Source organism: Micromesistius poutassou (genome assembly GCF_964030765.1).
Source record: "Micromesistius poutassou genome assembly, chromosome: 15".
Taxonomy (NCBI): domain Eukaryota; kingdom Metazoa; phylum Chordata; class Actinopteri; order Gadiformes; family Gadidae; genus Micromesistius; species Micromesistius poutassou.
This window is the reverse complement of record NC_140285.1, coordinates 101,248-117,067: the sequence shown is the minus strand read 5'-3', so window position 1 is coordinate 117,067 and position 15,820 is coordinate 101,248. Positions and strand designations below refer to the sequence as shown.

At 44.6% G+C, this 15,820-nt stretch overlaps 2 protein-coding genes and 1 pseudogene across 3 annotated transcripts; 2 read left to right on the top strand and 1 right to left on the bottom strand.

Moving 5' to 3' along the window:
• Positions 1-2,198: 2,198 nt before the first annotated feature.
• Positions 2,199-3,087, bottom strand: LOC311359348 (C-type lectin domain family 4 member C-like; the record flags this gene model as incomplete). The annotated part of the gene is made up of 1 exon (XM_084479355.1): positions 2,199-3,087. One exon carries the CDS (start codon positions 3,085-3,087, stop codon positions 2,332-2,334), a length of 756 nt encoding a protein of 251 aa, XP_084335481.1. The 3' UTR covers positions 2,199-2,331.
• A 3,725-nt stretch (positions 3,088-6,812) lies between these two features.
• Positions 6,813-7,547, top strand: LOC311359922 (uncharacterized protein; the record flags this gene model as incomplete). Its single annotated transcript, XM_084479960.1, has 1 exon — positions 6,813-7,547. One exon carries the CDS (start codon positions 6,813-6,815, stop codon positions 7,545-7,547), a length of 735 nt encoding a protein of 244 aa, XP_084336086.1.
• A 1,475-nt stretch (positions 7,548-9,022) lies between these two features.
• Positions 9,023-12,365, top strand: LOC311360120 (annotated as a pseudogene). Its single transcript has 4 exons — positions 9,023-10,037; positions 10,289-11,343; positions 11,430-11,508; positions 11,637-12,365. The product of its transcript is annotated as an uncharacterized misc_RNA (transcript).
• The last annotated feature ends 3,455 nt before the right edge of the window (positions 12,366-15,820 follow it).

The following is a 15,820-nucleotide window of genomic DNA, read 5'->3' as shown; positions in this document are numbered from 1 at the left end:
CAGCTCAACAGATATTACCTTTACAATTCATTCATTCATTCATTCATTTATTCATTCATGCATTAGTTCAATTAATTAATTTTGGAATGCATTTTATTTATATATGTATACATATATAAACACTCAATTATTCAAACACTTGATTATTCATTCATCATTTATTTAATATATGGCATCAACATTTCACTAGACTCCCGTAACTTTGTTTACAGTTACACTTCCCTCCGTAGGCCTATTCATTTTCCCAAACAACGCCTGGGAACCACGCCCAGGCGTGGTTAATGATTTGGTTAATGTCTGGCAACGCTAGAGTATGCGTGCCACGTTCTCACCCTATATAAACGGCGTGTGGGAACACAGTGCTCAGAACGACCTACTGACAAACGAAGAGAACCACAACAAGGCAGCGGTTGGCGTCTTACAATTAAATAAAGCAGCACAATGAAGTGGATCATCGCCGTGGCCGTAGCCGTGGCCCTCCTGCACGTGGCCTCCTGCGAGGAGGCCACGACCGTCGCGGTAAGTTTCATAATAATTAACTTGAGTTGACCATAGCATAATTATTCACAGTCGTGTGTAGTAGGCCTACTATTTTTGTGTTGGTCTAGTTCATTACGCGGATTAGTATTCTTAACTCCCAGCAGATAGTCTATGGGCTACCTCTTGAACAATGCACAACAAAGACTGCAGGTGAAATCAAAACAATTTAAAATGAAATCCATATTTATCAAATGTATCTTGTGCTGCATGATACCCTCTGCTAATAAAACGATACGGGACGGGATAGTGTGATTCCGTATAATGGCCAGATTGTGTTGGGTGGGATCCCTACGTAAGAGGATTAGAGCCACACATAAGAAAAAAAAAATTGAGTTCTGACTTTATTCCCCGAATTCTGACTTTAACCTCAGATTTATGAGATTAAAGTCAGGACTCTTCTCTCTCTCTCTCTCTCTCTCTCTCTCTCTCTCTCTCTCTCTCTCTCTCTCTCTCTCTCTCTCTCTCTCTTATGTAGCCAATGGCCCTAATCCTCTTCCGTAGATCCCAATGTCCACAGCATAAACAAGTTACCTTCTCCTTAATGACGTCAGCCCGTTTGACTTGTCTAAATAGATAAGACTAAGGGGGCGGCATTAGCTCAGGAGGTAGAGCGGGTCGGCTGCAAACCGCAAGGTTGGTGGTTCGATCCCCGGCTCCTCCTAGCTGAGCGTCGTGGTGTCCCTGAGCAAGACGCCTCACCCAAACTTCTGCTGATGAGCTGCGTGGTTGACTCCGCCGTCAGTGTGTGAATGTCAGTCAACGCTGTAAAGCGCTATATTAATGCTGTTAATTAACCGGACTGATGTTCTGGGCTTGCTGCAGGTGACGGACGGCTACGAGGATAATGTGACGGACGAAGAGCTCATGGGCGTGGCTCATGGCCGCCGCCAGGGCTGGCGACCGAGCGGCTCGGACGGCCCCTGGCCTCACGCAGTGTCTGAGGAATGAGTTCAATAGCAGAACGTTCAATTGTTTCTCTGTTTGAAGAGAACGAACATAGGACCTTAAAACATTAAATATTAATGTTTTACGATTTGTTGTTAATAAAAAGAATAAGAGGATTTCAAATGACCGCTTCATGTACAATTTATTATTTGATTTATTTGATTAAGAACATAGCCTATATTAAAAAATATAGTACAACATTTTTCATGACAAGGGAACTATGAGAAAGAATCAGGGCAAATACTGGAGTAAGAAACATTGCTTGATTGGGAATATCATTTTTTTATTCATCAGTCCCAAAAGTAAATTAGACATCAGTTCAAAGAGACCAGTCCAGACTAAACCCACATAATAAAATATAAACAAAGCATAGCAGAGCCGCTAAAACAGTCCGAGTGCAGACCTACAAGCCTATTCAGACACCAGGACACAAGTCTACTGTTCCCCCTGAACACGGTAGAACCACTAGATCATTTATATACAAGTGTTTTATATTGATCACACTACATGGTACCAAAGTCAAAATACAATTCAATATAAAAATGTATCTAGTTTAAAACATCTGCTTTGAACACATCCATTAAAAGTGTGGTTTGCGGCAACTGAAAACCAACCAATGGCTGTCTGACTCTTCACCTCCTAACCTCAGCCTCTAACAGAGAGCAGCATCTATGTACAGCTCCTGCAGTGACCAGTGAAGGATTCATGTCATCTCCTTTTAAGGAACACCTTGCAGCCAATCACAGCTCTTATCCAATGGAGGAACTCAACAAGTATGAAACAAAACAGCCAACGTCTGTTAGCATTAAGATGTAAAAAATAGTCACAAAGAAATGTTTTCATCAATCATTTCATTAAATTATGTTCACAAAGCCCATAGTATAGGGTTTCACATCTCTCATCCGTCCATTCATATTGGTTCTGCTCCTTGACCCTCACTAAGCAGTTCTTGTCCTCACCACCATCAGGTCCCCCTCCTCTCCAGGAGTGGTTATCCAGTGACAGGACGGTCCCATCAACCCATCTCCACATCCCTTCACCGGCCTCATCTGTCGCTCCGAGCCAGAAGTGGTAGTCGTACAACCTGTTAATGAAGTCCATCTCCTCTTTACTGTCCACCACCACCAGATCTGCTCCTTTGGAAACACAGAACTCCCTGCTCTTATTCCAGGATAGATTCTCGGAATAGAAGTAACATTTACAACCAAACTTATGCCAGCCAACTGGACATTCCTGTTTAAAAAGCAGTGCATCTCTCTGTTCTGTTAAATTCTTCAGCCTTTGGAGAAGTATGACGGTCTTGTTCACGTCGGTCTTGTGTTTCACTGCCAACCCAAGCAGTCCAGCCAGCAGGACCACAGACAGCAGGCCCAGAAGCACCACCATAGCCCTGATCGGACACCTAGGAGGGCTCACAGCGTCCGGCCGCTGACTTCTTCCTGTTCCCAGAGACTTGGAGGACTCCTCTGTCCCCACAGAGTCCTGCTGTTGGTCTCTGAGGCTCTCCAGACTAGCGTAGATGTCCACTATCCTCTCCTCTCTCTCTCCTGTATTCCTGACCTTGGTCATCATGTTGGGCTTTGCATAAATCACCTCAGCCATGTTCTGGTCTAAGCTGTTTTCACAGAGTTTATCTTATCGTTCTACCCCTGTGAGTGGTTGGTCTCTCTGTGCGTTCTGTATGACAGCAGGTCGAGGTCTCAACACCAACTATTACCAAACAGGATGTCTTTCTAACCAGATGAGCCGTCATGGTAACTGCAATATTGCAACACCTCTGTGTTGCCAAGGCAACCGCAGGGGATGAGAAACAACCACAATCGTTTTGACTACTCTTTTTCCGGCCAAAGCGTGTATATTTGATGTAGAATAATAAAGCTCCAGTCTTATTCAAACCACAGAACCCCCCAGCACCAAGACACGGCAGGAGGAGGTGAACATCCCTGACCCTTTTTTTTTTTAAATAGCTGAAATGATCAGATCTCATAGCCTGTAGTCATTAGGTCAGTTCTGCAAACAGCGCTCAACTATTGTTGTTCTTAGGCTGTCTTCTTTCTTTCTTTCTTATTCTCTACAAATTTTGGGACCTATACTCCTTCCACAACCGAGAGTGTTTTCACCGAGAGACTCCATTCACCTTGAGACTTTAAATTTTTAAAATGTTCTTAATAGCTTGGAATCGCACGCTAATACATTTTCTACATCAAATCATTTATAGATTTTTAAACATCCAACTTTTAAAACCTTACATTTTATAATGGAAGTCAATGAGAGGACAGCAAAGCCGTCCGCCCATTCTCTGACACTTCAACTACTGGTCAATTTCTAACTGTTAAACTTTGTTCAAACAATTAACAAATCACACTTCCAATATATCTAAACAAATATATCATTTTCTTTTTTCAGAATCAACAGTTTAATTTTAAACCAGCTTCGTATATATTCAGTTGGTCTCTGTTTAAAGCTGTTCTGGCATCTGGTGAGCAGATAACAGAACAGCAGACTTGTTTTCTGCTATTAGGCTCGTGGTTCTGCTCCAACAGCCTGACTCTACAAGCTGTACAAGTCTGCCCCCAAGTGGTCAAACAAGACTTTGTCATTTCTAAAGAAACTGCAAACTGTGTTTTGTGCTCTTGAGTGTACACTGTACCACAGACGAGATTCTTAAATATAATTACATTTAGCGGCCATCATCCTGGAGAGAGAAGCAGAGGACCTCTGGGATCGAACCCGGACCCTTTGGACGCCCTACCCACTAGACTAGCCCCGCCCCCATACACACATGTATTAATACACGTGTCTTCATTCCTCTGTGGTTCAGGTGAGGCTGACCTGGATGCTGTCTGTGATGCCTGCCTTCCCTACCTGAGCTGTAGACAACCAATCAGCCTTCAGGAGGCGTGTCTAAGGTAGCAGCGCTACAGTCCACACACACACACACACACACACACACACACACACACACACACACACACACACACACACACACACACACACACAAACGGGGTGAGGGTCAATAAATGTTGGATTCAAGCTAAATGACCACGAATCCATGAAATCCTACTGAGACTCCGACTCAAAGGTAAAAGGTGTCTCGGCGTGCTGCTGACTCCTCCCCTGTCGTGGTTCTGAGAATTTTGGACTCTTGACCCCCCTGCCTGTTCTCTGGATTACCCACTCGGATTTGCCCTTTGGTACGACGCTTTGAATTCTTTGTATTTTGACCAAAAGTCTACCTATGTTTAGTTACCCTTTTTTGGAATTTTGCCTTTGTTAGATTTTTGACTTTGGACTTCTATGATCTTCTGTGTTTTTGCCCAAGGACTTTGTTACAATAAATAACACTAAATTAAGCCGTCTCTGCACTTGAGTCTACATACGCCGTCAGTCGTACCACAGTACTGGCAAAACGGGAGGAGCCTACAGAAATCCACCCACACCGCATTTTATTAAACAAAAATATATAGTATTATCGGAGCTATCAATAATTTTATCGGGTTTATGTCATAATTGCTGATATCGGCCCGATAATTATCGGGTCGATAATTATCGGACATCCCTAAATATAGATCTAATGTATTCATACATTGTTTATGTAGGATATGCGTAGGCATATGTATATATAACCTAATCATATTGTTTCTTCAATTTAAAAATAGCTGACCGTTTTTTTTTTCCCCTTCTCGGGGATTATATTCCCAGTTTTGATCTCGGACGTCTGGTCACTTATAGCATATAAGAATATTACTGTTAAGCCAACTATGAATAAAAAAACCACCCCAAAACATGTGTCCTTTATCATGATGCTGCGTCTACTTATAAGATGTCTATGATAAGAACTACCACTGAGAATGAATGGGAAAAGTTAAGGAAGTTATGTTAGTTAAGTTACTTAAGCTTAACCATTTTCGGGAGTGGTCGCGTGGTTATAACGTATTTTACATGCAGTACCGTTAGTCGCCACACGAGTGGAGAGTTCACCTGTTTACGAGCGTTGTTCAGCGCGACTAACATTTCAAATGGATGTATTTTTCTTATTTGTATGTTGTATGTCAGATTATCATAGGAATTGTATATATTGTTTGTTTACTAGATTGTATAACACACTATGATGTAAGAGCAGAAAAGACGGTATCTGCTGCAGGCGGACCAGACCAAGGCTACATAGGTTACATATATATATATATATATATATATATATATATATATATATATATATATATATATATATATATATATATATATATATATATATATATATATATATACAAAGAGAAGTTAACATGAATGTTGCCGAAAATAGTGGTCCTTAACTTCCTTAACTTTTCCCATTCATTCTCTATGGTAGTTCTTATCACTACGGATGTAATATATTTCCGTCCACAAGCGGGATTTTGGTGGCGCTGTTTCCCCCCTCGGCAGAAGTAAGGAGACTCTTCTTACTTCTAAGCAGATTTCTTCTCTGAGTGACAGACAGCGGAGCGTCGACAGGAGACAACAAACACTTTTTGGTTCTCGGAGCAAGATGACAATTGTTTTCAATTGTTTTTCCGTCGTCAAGTTAACTTTTCAATTGTAAGTTGGACCTATTGTTTTTAACTCATAAATTCACGTTTCTCAGTCATATATGGTCGTACTGTATTTACAATTTAGTAATGTTTACACTAACTCGGGTTGTCGTTAGCTAATGTAACATAACATTAGCTTACGTTAGTAACTTTACATTAATTTGGTACGTAACGTTATATGTTATAACATGTTATAACAGCTGCAAAATAATATTACTGTACACACTGTAAGAGCTGTCTGTCAGGTCTTCAGTTTCTCTCTGACACTGACACAAAATCCTGCTTTTTGCCATCATTATCTAAGTTCATTAATTAATTAGTTAATTATTTCATTAATTTGACTAACATTACAGTCATATTTCGGGCAGATAGCTGACTGTGTACATTTTGAATGGGTAAATACTACAGCATATTTCTATTTTATACCCCATATTTCATTTTCCACAGCATCACACCAAAATCTCTCTATCTATATATATATAAATACAGCTTCCCCTCATTGATCAATACTGTCTGACTACTATCTGAAGGGGATTAGTATTGTCTCAGTGAAGAGTTGGGAAACTGAGTTTACTTGGGTTAAACCCATTACAAATTCTCATTAATGTTGAAATGAATAATGCTGTTAATATAACAGTATTATTATATAGCTTTAATTATTACTACATTACAATATAACTTATACTAGCTACTATTACTGTCTAATATTATTATATATTACTATGTAATATGCATTATTTTTTGCAGTGAAAAGAAATCATGAAGACCTTCAGCTTCTTCCCCAGAAAGATGACAGTGTCATTTAGAAAGGGACCATGGGGCCATCTGCGGCAGGACCCATCTGCTGAGGCCATGAGGATGAAACAAAATCCTGGGCTTCAGGACAAGTCTCCCGCTCAGAAACATGACCTAGTGAAGACCAGTGCTCACACTGTGGTCTCCCAGCGAGGAGGGGATGTGTCGGACAGACAGGAGGTGATGGGAGAGTACCTGCTACAGTTTGGAAAGTACAAGGGAAAATCGTTCAAGTGGCCCCTAGAGAATGATGTTGGCTACACCATCTACCTGATGAAAAAGGTAGACGAGGAGGAGAGAGACGGGACCTTCAACCCACAGGGACACAGTAAGGACAGCCTGCTGTCTTTTCTGGACTACGCCGGGAGCTTCCAGGAAATTCAGGACCTGAGGAACTGCCTCATCTCCAGGAAGCCTGCTCAACCAGTGGCGTCAGAGGGTGACAACGTTGTCGGCTTTGGTCTCAGGGCCAAAACCACCTGGAGGCAGATCTGGGAGAGCAGGGCGGATGGTCATGCTGCCTACATTTCACGACAAAAGTGCATCAAAAACAGCAACATGTACAACCTGCAGCAGTACATCCTCAAGCAGGAAAGGGCTGACTCCTGTCCACCACCTGCAGAAGGCTCCACCACATCTATGGCCTCCACTTCAACATCAGGCACTCTAGGTCAGTTCACAACAGTATTCAAATACTGATTTCATGATCATTTAATGTACCTAACACACATTGAATGTTTTGTTTAATCTCCTAGTGATGGAGGAGGACGAGGAGCTGGAGAGACAGATGATGAACCTGTCTCCATCTATATTTGAGACTGAACTAAGTAGGTGGATCATAAAGCGTGAAACATATAAAAATATTTTTTTAAACTCTTACTGTACGTGATAAAATGTCACCCGTGCTTTCAGGCCCACCAGCAGCAGTCCAGAGAGGAGCAGCTGCCGTTACTATTTTTCGTCAACTAGTTTGTTATTTTGGCCGTGTTCTGGTCTGTTCTGACGTTTGTGTTCTCTTGCTCTCCCACTAACCAAAGGAATCAACATGTCAACGATGATGGTAAGTGTTTTGTGTTATTTGCATGCTTTATTTAAGCTGTCATCCAAGGATTTGGCATGTGACCACAGAGGCTTAGATACAGGATGACACGCCACATCTTTGATTGACCAGTGATATCCTTACTATATACTGATATTGTTTCTGTGCTTTACCTGTTCTCAGATGCTTTAAAAGGTTTGTGTTTTTACATTTCAAATAAACAGCAATTCACAATTTAATGAAAATGTTTAGTCTGTACTACCAGTTAGCTGCAAAGACAACAGGTAAAGCATAAGAAACTTGTGAGGAAAATGACAGCGATTGTTTTTACAGCTCACAGGACGAAGCCACCAGCTACTGTTCCTAGACCTGCAGAGCCAGATGACCCCACTGTGACTGCTGCGTCTATCAAAGGTTATTGTATTTGATTCCTTCCCACTTCATCCTGGATGTCATTCAGATTCCATGACATTTATATGTTTTCCTTTTACTCCCATAGCCACAGCGAAGGCCCTGCTGCCGGTCCCTCCCCAGCTGCTCGCCATTGCCCCAGAGCTCGGGATAAAAGAGCAGGAGCCCGATGTGTTGAAACAAAGTATGACAGTAGTGCTCTTATACCTCCAGTGTATCTCACATAATATCAGTTTCATTCTGATAATCACATTTTCATTATGTTATATATAGTGCCCATGTGTTACTGTAAGAAATGTAATGATCTGTTCAAGTTGATCTCAACTTTTGTTACAACTTTTTTCCAAAGCACACAGAAAGCCAGTCTCCCGCAGTCCTTTGGAGTCTGTGAAAACAGCAGCTCCATCTCTTCCTAAAGGTAAATGTTTTATTTTCTTAATTGCTCTGAGAAATGATATCTCAAGCACATGTTGCCAACACTTTCCTGTTTGTATCTCACCATCCTAAATACGTCATCCCCACAGAGTATTGCCCCTGTGGAAGCACAGGGAGACACTGCCCATTGATATAGAGCTTGATTTTATTTCCGTGTACTCTGAATATACTGTAGTGTTTTATGTGTTTGTGTTTTACAGCTCCACCATGTCCAGCACCTCCTGTCAGGCAGCCAGCAGCCCCAGTCCCAGGCCACGATCAGGATGTTGCACAGTGGAACTGCTCCCATCAGCAGAAGATCTGGATGAAGACTGAGCTTGAGACATTGGGCCTGTGGCCAGGGTCACGTCCAGTACGTCACCTAATGAACATGATTCCCCTGTGGCGCTATCCACCTCAGCCTGAGCTCATAGACTCAATTACTGAACTGCCTTCGCCCAAATATTTTCAGCTCCACCCATTCTTCATTTGGAAGCCGGAGCATGCAATCATGGAGAGGGTGAGGAATAATTTTGTCCTGCCCTGCCTTCATGGTTGTCCAAACCCTCAGGTAGCTTCTTCTGGTGTTGGACGGCCCAGAGTAATCATTGGCACCAGTGGTCAGTACTATCTTTTGGCTTCACGGCTCACCTGTAAAGCCTGTAAGAGGTACTGGCATGCTGACAAACCCCAATGGCTGGAGATCTTGCCAAAGCGCTTCAATAACATTGCGCCAGCCTTCCTGACGCACACAAAAAAGCCATCTGCAAATCTGTGATGGATAAGCTGAGACGCAGTGGCAGATCTCCAGAGGACATGTCCAAGCAGCTGACAGAGGCAGTCCATCTTAAATATGAGAGAGCTCACCTGGCCTACCTGCTGAGTGTGCAGAACATCAGGGATGCTGAGGAAGGAGTCTACGGCCAGAAAACCATCACTGGGCACCTCAGACAGGCAGACACTCCAGCTTCATTCGGGGCGTATTCGGATGCTGATGGCTGGCGGGGAGTGTCCATTTCTTCACACTACCTGGTCAGCTGCCTGGTCCAGGAGTATCAGAGGCAGGAGCAGCTCCCCACACTGCTGCTGCGGGGGACCTTTGGACAGGCACTGAGGGCGGATCACACTCGGAAAGTGGCAAGGAAGGTCGTGCTGTCGTCTGGCACCATGTCTTCCTACGCCACCATGAACGAGAACTGGATGATCCTGAGCTGGGTGATGCTTCAGTCTGAGAGTGATCGGTCCCTTTATCCGGTGTATGAGGGTCTGGCTCAACGCTACACTGCGGCTGGAGTGGAGAAGGCAAGCTTCCACTGGGTGGACAGGTATAAAGTGTTTACATTTCACAATTTACTAGACTTACATACGTTTGTTTTATTTCATCCATTTATTCCATTTTGCACAGTTTATTGGGTCATCTGACTAATCTGAGATACAAATATAAAGAAATAGAATTCTAAAATAGAATAGAAAGATATTATTTTTTTAATATTGTAAATAGATTAATAGTCTAATAGTATTTCACCAAAAAAAAAGTATTTTTCAACTGTAATAAAATGTGTTTTTAATGTTTTAGGGACTGCTGTGTTGCCTTCAAGGTCCTGGACACCAGAGCTCAGGAGCACCTCTCATGGGACTGCTGGAAAACCACAGAGGCCACGTCTGGAAGTCTCGCCAACACAAGTGCTGCAAGGAGCAAGTTTAATAAAGACATTAGCGTCAAGTTAGACTTGTTTCATTGTATGCGCCGGCTTACCAGAGAGTGTGTGTCAGAGCATCATCCTCTGTACAGCTCTTTCTGCCAGTTCCTCTCTGCAGCCTTTCTCGTTGTGGACCAGGGGGATCTCGAGAGGCTGAAGGACGCTTACACCTTCTGTGGAATCTCTCCTGCTAATCCAACCAAGCAGCACATGAGGGATCACTGCAGGACAAAGGTGCCACAGCCCAGAGAACTGCTGCAGAGAGTGGAAGACGTCCTCCATCACTTCCACCTGGCAAAGGACGTGAATGATGTGCTCCTCTACAAGGCCTCCATGTTCAAGGTGTGGAGGATTCAGCGGGTCCACATCTTAAGAGGCTGCTTGAGCGACCCCGAGGTGGAGGAGGGGATCCTCTACAGGTACGGTGGCACCTTGCAGCTTAATTACACCAAGGGCGAAGGAGCGGCTGTACCTGTTTGGAGCCCTGTTAGAGGCCCATCTCAGCAGGAGGGCTTCCACTGTCACCAGGCCCAGTGGGTGACAGGCAACCGGGTGTCCCCTGAGCTCTTCCAGGCCCAGGCCATGACTGGAGTGGTGCGCTGGAACTGCCAGAGGCTTGTGGACCTGAAGCAGCCTGATGTGGTGCTGCCAGCTGTGTTTCTACCCTGTGCTCATTTGGGAACTGAACGCAGCCTGTCAAAGGGTGACAGGGGTGCCAAAATGCCCAACCCTGCAACTATCAGACAGGGACACAGGGGAGAGATTCGGCCTGCAGTACGTGGAGCCCGGCTGTCGTCCTGTTGTCTTAAACTGGGACAAACACAGGACACAGCACAACACCTCTGCTGCTGTAACCATGGAGACACAGCTGCACTCCTCTGCTCAGGATGAAGTGCATGAGATTTCTGCTGCAGCGGGCACAGACTCTCAGGTAATCCAGATGAATCACACACTGTCAATTTCCAACCCACTGACAGACTGACTGACTCAATCATTGTATTTGATGCTGTATTTCAGGAGACCAGCGATGGCACTGCCCAGGACAGCCCAGTGGGAGCAGTGCCGATCCTCCGGTTCCACTCTTTGATGGATACAGGTTACCCACCTACCATTCCTCATGCACAACAGTTAACTGTTAAAAACAACTTCACACATGGCTACTGTATACAATTAGCTTGTAATAATAATACTAACAATATAATAAACATATGCTTTATTCCTTAGACCTGCCAGGGGTAGCGCCACTGCCCATATCCTCCTCTCCTCGAGCCGCCCGCACTGGACCCATTAAGACGGGAGGCCCGGTTCCAGTCCTGGACCACGGGCGGTGGACGGCCCCCACGAGAGCAGCCATCGACGGGCTTCGGGCTAAACACCACGGAGCCAAAGATGCTCTGAAGAGGGTGGATGCAGAATATGCTGCCATGGTGCAGAGGGCGTGCACTGATCCCAACAGCCTCCTCCATCCTACCACGGGCCAACATATCTCCAGATATGTTAAGCATCTGGCCAAGCTGAAGGTTTTGGAGACTCAGCAGCTGTGGCAGAGTTTGACCACAGGCAGCCAAACAGTCTGTGTACCTGTCACAACCCCTGCCTCCTGCCACCATCAACCCTCCAGCTGTGGCTCCCCCCCCTCCCCCCCCCCCCCCCGGAGGAGTCACTGAGCCAGGCCACAGTGGAGAAGATCATGACAGAGATCCTGCAAAAACAGCAGCAGCAGCAACAACAACAACAGCAGAAGAAAAAGGTGACCAGAAACTGCTCATCCTGTGGTCAGCCAAAGTCCAGGTACCTTGGCGATTGACCCTCAGTTGACTTTTTTTTCCCAGTCCACTGAGGCAAAGTACTTTTACTGCTCCACACGAGTCTTCAAAATGTATGGAGATGAAGGCCTCAAAGACCCCAGGATGTCTTTTGAGGACTTTGCTGCCTCCCCATTTTTTGAGAGGGAGCTTGAGGCAGTGAAACAGAGGAGTGCAGCGTGGAAGAAGGTGGCAGAGGAGAGGACAAAGAGGAAGTCTGCAGAGCAGCTTCCAACGGGTCGCCAATGTGCAGATCCTGTCACCAGCCACTGAAGCAGGGTCCTGGCAGCCCTCGTGTCCGTGCCAGTTTCCCTGACATCCCAGGGAAATACATATACTGCCCCTCCAGAGTGTTGTCCCTTCACAAGGACAAGGGCATGGCCAAGGAGATGACCTGGATGGAGTTCCAGCAGTCTGACTTCTTTGAGGTGGAAAGGGACCGGTGGGTTACAGAAAAGAGGAGTCGAGGACTAATAGTTTAATAACATTGTATATATGTTTACACTTTTTTATAAATATATTCTGTACATTTTTATTGTTCCTTTGTTTACATATTATCTTTTTTTTTTATTAGATGTGTGTTTAATTATTCAGCTTGTGTTTATGTACAATAAAATATCATGAAAACATGACTGACTTTCTTTACTTGACAGTGTTAGAAATAGTGATGGAAAATTTAATAATAATAACAAATATTTATATTCATATGCTGTATGATTCCCTAATAAAGGCCCATCATGCATAAAATAGTTGCTTAATATTTGGAGATTAGTACCTTATTTTCACAATTATTAACGATTAACATTGTCTTATCTACATTTTTCTATACTTTATTCAGCAATTTACCTTTAGCAGATTCCTTTAAAACTGATTTAAACCTAATTGACACTTTCATTAAAGGGCAGCAACTTGTTTCTGAATTATTTGCTTTGTGAAGCAGATTGTGGTGTGTTTCATGCATAATTTATATAATATAGATATTGTTTATGATTCTTTTTGTTTATATTATTAAGTTCAATTCAAACTTTTCAAGAAACAGTAAGTAAAAGTATAATTATTATATATCCTTTAATAACAAGGTCTTATCATATTATCCTCAAAGATTAATTATTTAAACCTTTGTCCAAATAAGCTTTTGTTTGTTTGGGTAACGTGGGATTCGAACCGCCTCCTCTGGGAGACGCTCCTGCTCGATTCTGATTGGCTAATCAGCGTTCTACGGCTATACGCGGATGGCCTTCGCGGCACACCTGCATGTAGTTCCGCTGATTATTTCGCGGGTCTCGGTGCGGCTCGCGCTGCGTCTCCATTGAGCCTCAATGTGCTGCTGCTGCTCGCGCACAGTCAGCTGTTGACTCCATCAAACCGGTTCGATTGAAAAAGAAGTTGAGCCGTCTCCAGTACACGGGTAATATTGACGTTATTTTAGGATTTTAACCGAAACATGGTTAGAAACGTCCCGTTCAAGTTATAAAAGTAACTAATGATCCGTCTGGTCTTTTGTTCTCCAGGTTGACCGTCGGGTTAACGAACACTTTTTGAAGTAAATCGGCCCGCTACATCCGGACCTGCTGTGAGTAGGACATTTATTTATAATTTATCTCAATTGTTTTTTACTAGGCATACTTTATAAGTTGAATAATAGTAGTTCTGGATCTATGTCGTCGTAAGCTGTTTTTAATTGAGTTAATTGATATTTTTCGCCGGGTGACGCGGCTGCTGGTATTTATCAATGACTCGATGACGGAGTTGGCGGCGGAAGACGTAGGGGGGCGGGGCCATGACGTCACACAATGACTCCGCATTCGGTTACCGTCGTAGTTAAATGGGAAAAATAACTAATTATTTTAATAACTTATTTTGATTGGATTAATCACTAATTCAAACACACACACACACACACACACACACAAGCTGTAAAACTAATCTCGTTGCTCTCCTTACAGCTCAAGAAGAAGAAACAGATTCTGTGAGTATCGTGATCGAACCATGAAGAAGAAACTGCGAACTGTAAGTCACAACATTTTCTCAATGCTGTGGGCTGACAGCGTTTAGTTTGAACCAGTTCTCAGGCCCCGCCCCTCGTAGGACCTGCCCCGCCCCTCGTAGGACCTGCCCCGCCCCTCGTAGGACCTGCCCCGCCCCACATAGGACCTGCTCCGCCCCTTGTAGTCTCTCTCTCTCTCTCTCTCTCTCTCTCCCCCCCCCCCGTTTTCATGCCTCTCATTCGCCCCTAGAAGATACTTTTTCCGTCCACTTTCCTACTAAATTCCTCAACATTGCATCACATCCCATGTGTGTTGTCCTACTGATAAGGGTGTGGTCTGACTGACCAGAGATGCATGCTAGGGTTCTGCACTGTTTGAGGCCTTCAGTTGTGTAGACGTTCCCCCTCAGAGGAACCCAGTGTTTAAGAGGCCGTCGTCACGTCAGTTACATGAACTGGAACGTCCTTCATGATGGAGACAGGGACTCCTCAAGAAGACACACCAGGGGGTGAGATGTGAGGGCTGTCCCTCTCAGCAACTAGAACCCAACCTGGTTCCTGCACCTGAGAACCACGGAGCACGTTCCAACGTTTCCCTCCGTACGCCTTCAAGCCCCAGCCCCCCCACCACTGGTCTGACCCACCAGCCCCCCCTCCGCTGGTGGCCCCTTACTTTACGGTATGTCTGTTAGAGACCTACAAACCCACTACTGGTCTCTCCTCTCTCAAAGACCTACAAACCCTCCACTGGTCTCTCCGTCAAACCCTCCACTGGTCTCTCCGTCAAAACCTCCACTGGTCTATCCGTCAAACCCACTACTGGTCTCTCCTCTTTCAAAGACCTACAAACCCACTACTGGTCTCTCCTCTCTCAAAGACCTACAAACCCTCCACTGGTCTCTCCTCTCTCAAAGACCTACAAACCCTCCACTGGTCTCTCCTCTCTCAAAGACCTACAAACCCAGCACTGGTCTCTCAAAGACCTACAAACCCACCACTGGTCTCGTCTCTCAAAGACCTACAAACCCTCCACTGGTCTCTCCGTCAAACCCTCCACTGGTCTCTCCGTCAAACCCTCCACTGGTCTCTCCGTCAAAACCTCCACTGGTCTATCCGTCAAACCCACTACTGGTCTCTCCTCTCTCAAAGACCTACAAACCCAGCACTGGTCTCTCCTCTCTCAAAGACCTACAAACCCAGCACTGGTCTCTCAAAGACCTACAAACCCAGCACTGGTCTCTCAAAGACCTACAAACCCAGCACTGGTCTCTCAAAGACCTACAAACCCAGCACTGGTCTCTCAAAGACCTACAAACCCAGCACTGGTCTCTCAAAGACCTACAAACCCAGCACTGGTCTCTCAAAGACCTACAAACCCAGCACTGGTCTCTCAAAGACCTACAAACCCTCCACTGGTCTCTCAAAGACCTACAAACCCTCCACTGGTCTCTCAAAGACCTACAAACCCTCCACTGGTCTCTCCGTCAAACCCTCCACTGGTCTCTCCGTCAAACCCTCCACTGGTCCCTATTCTCTCAAAGACCTACAAACCCTCCACTGCTCCCGGGCATGGGGCACTATGTGAGAGGGGTAATCTTTGCATGGCATGGGGTACT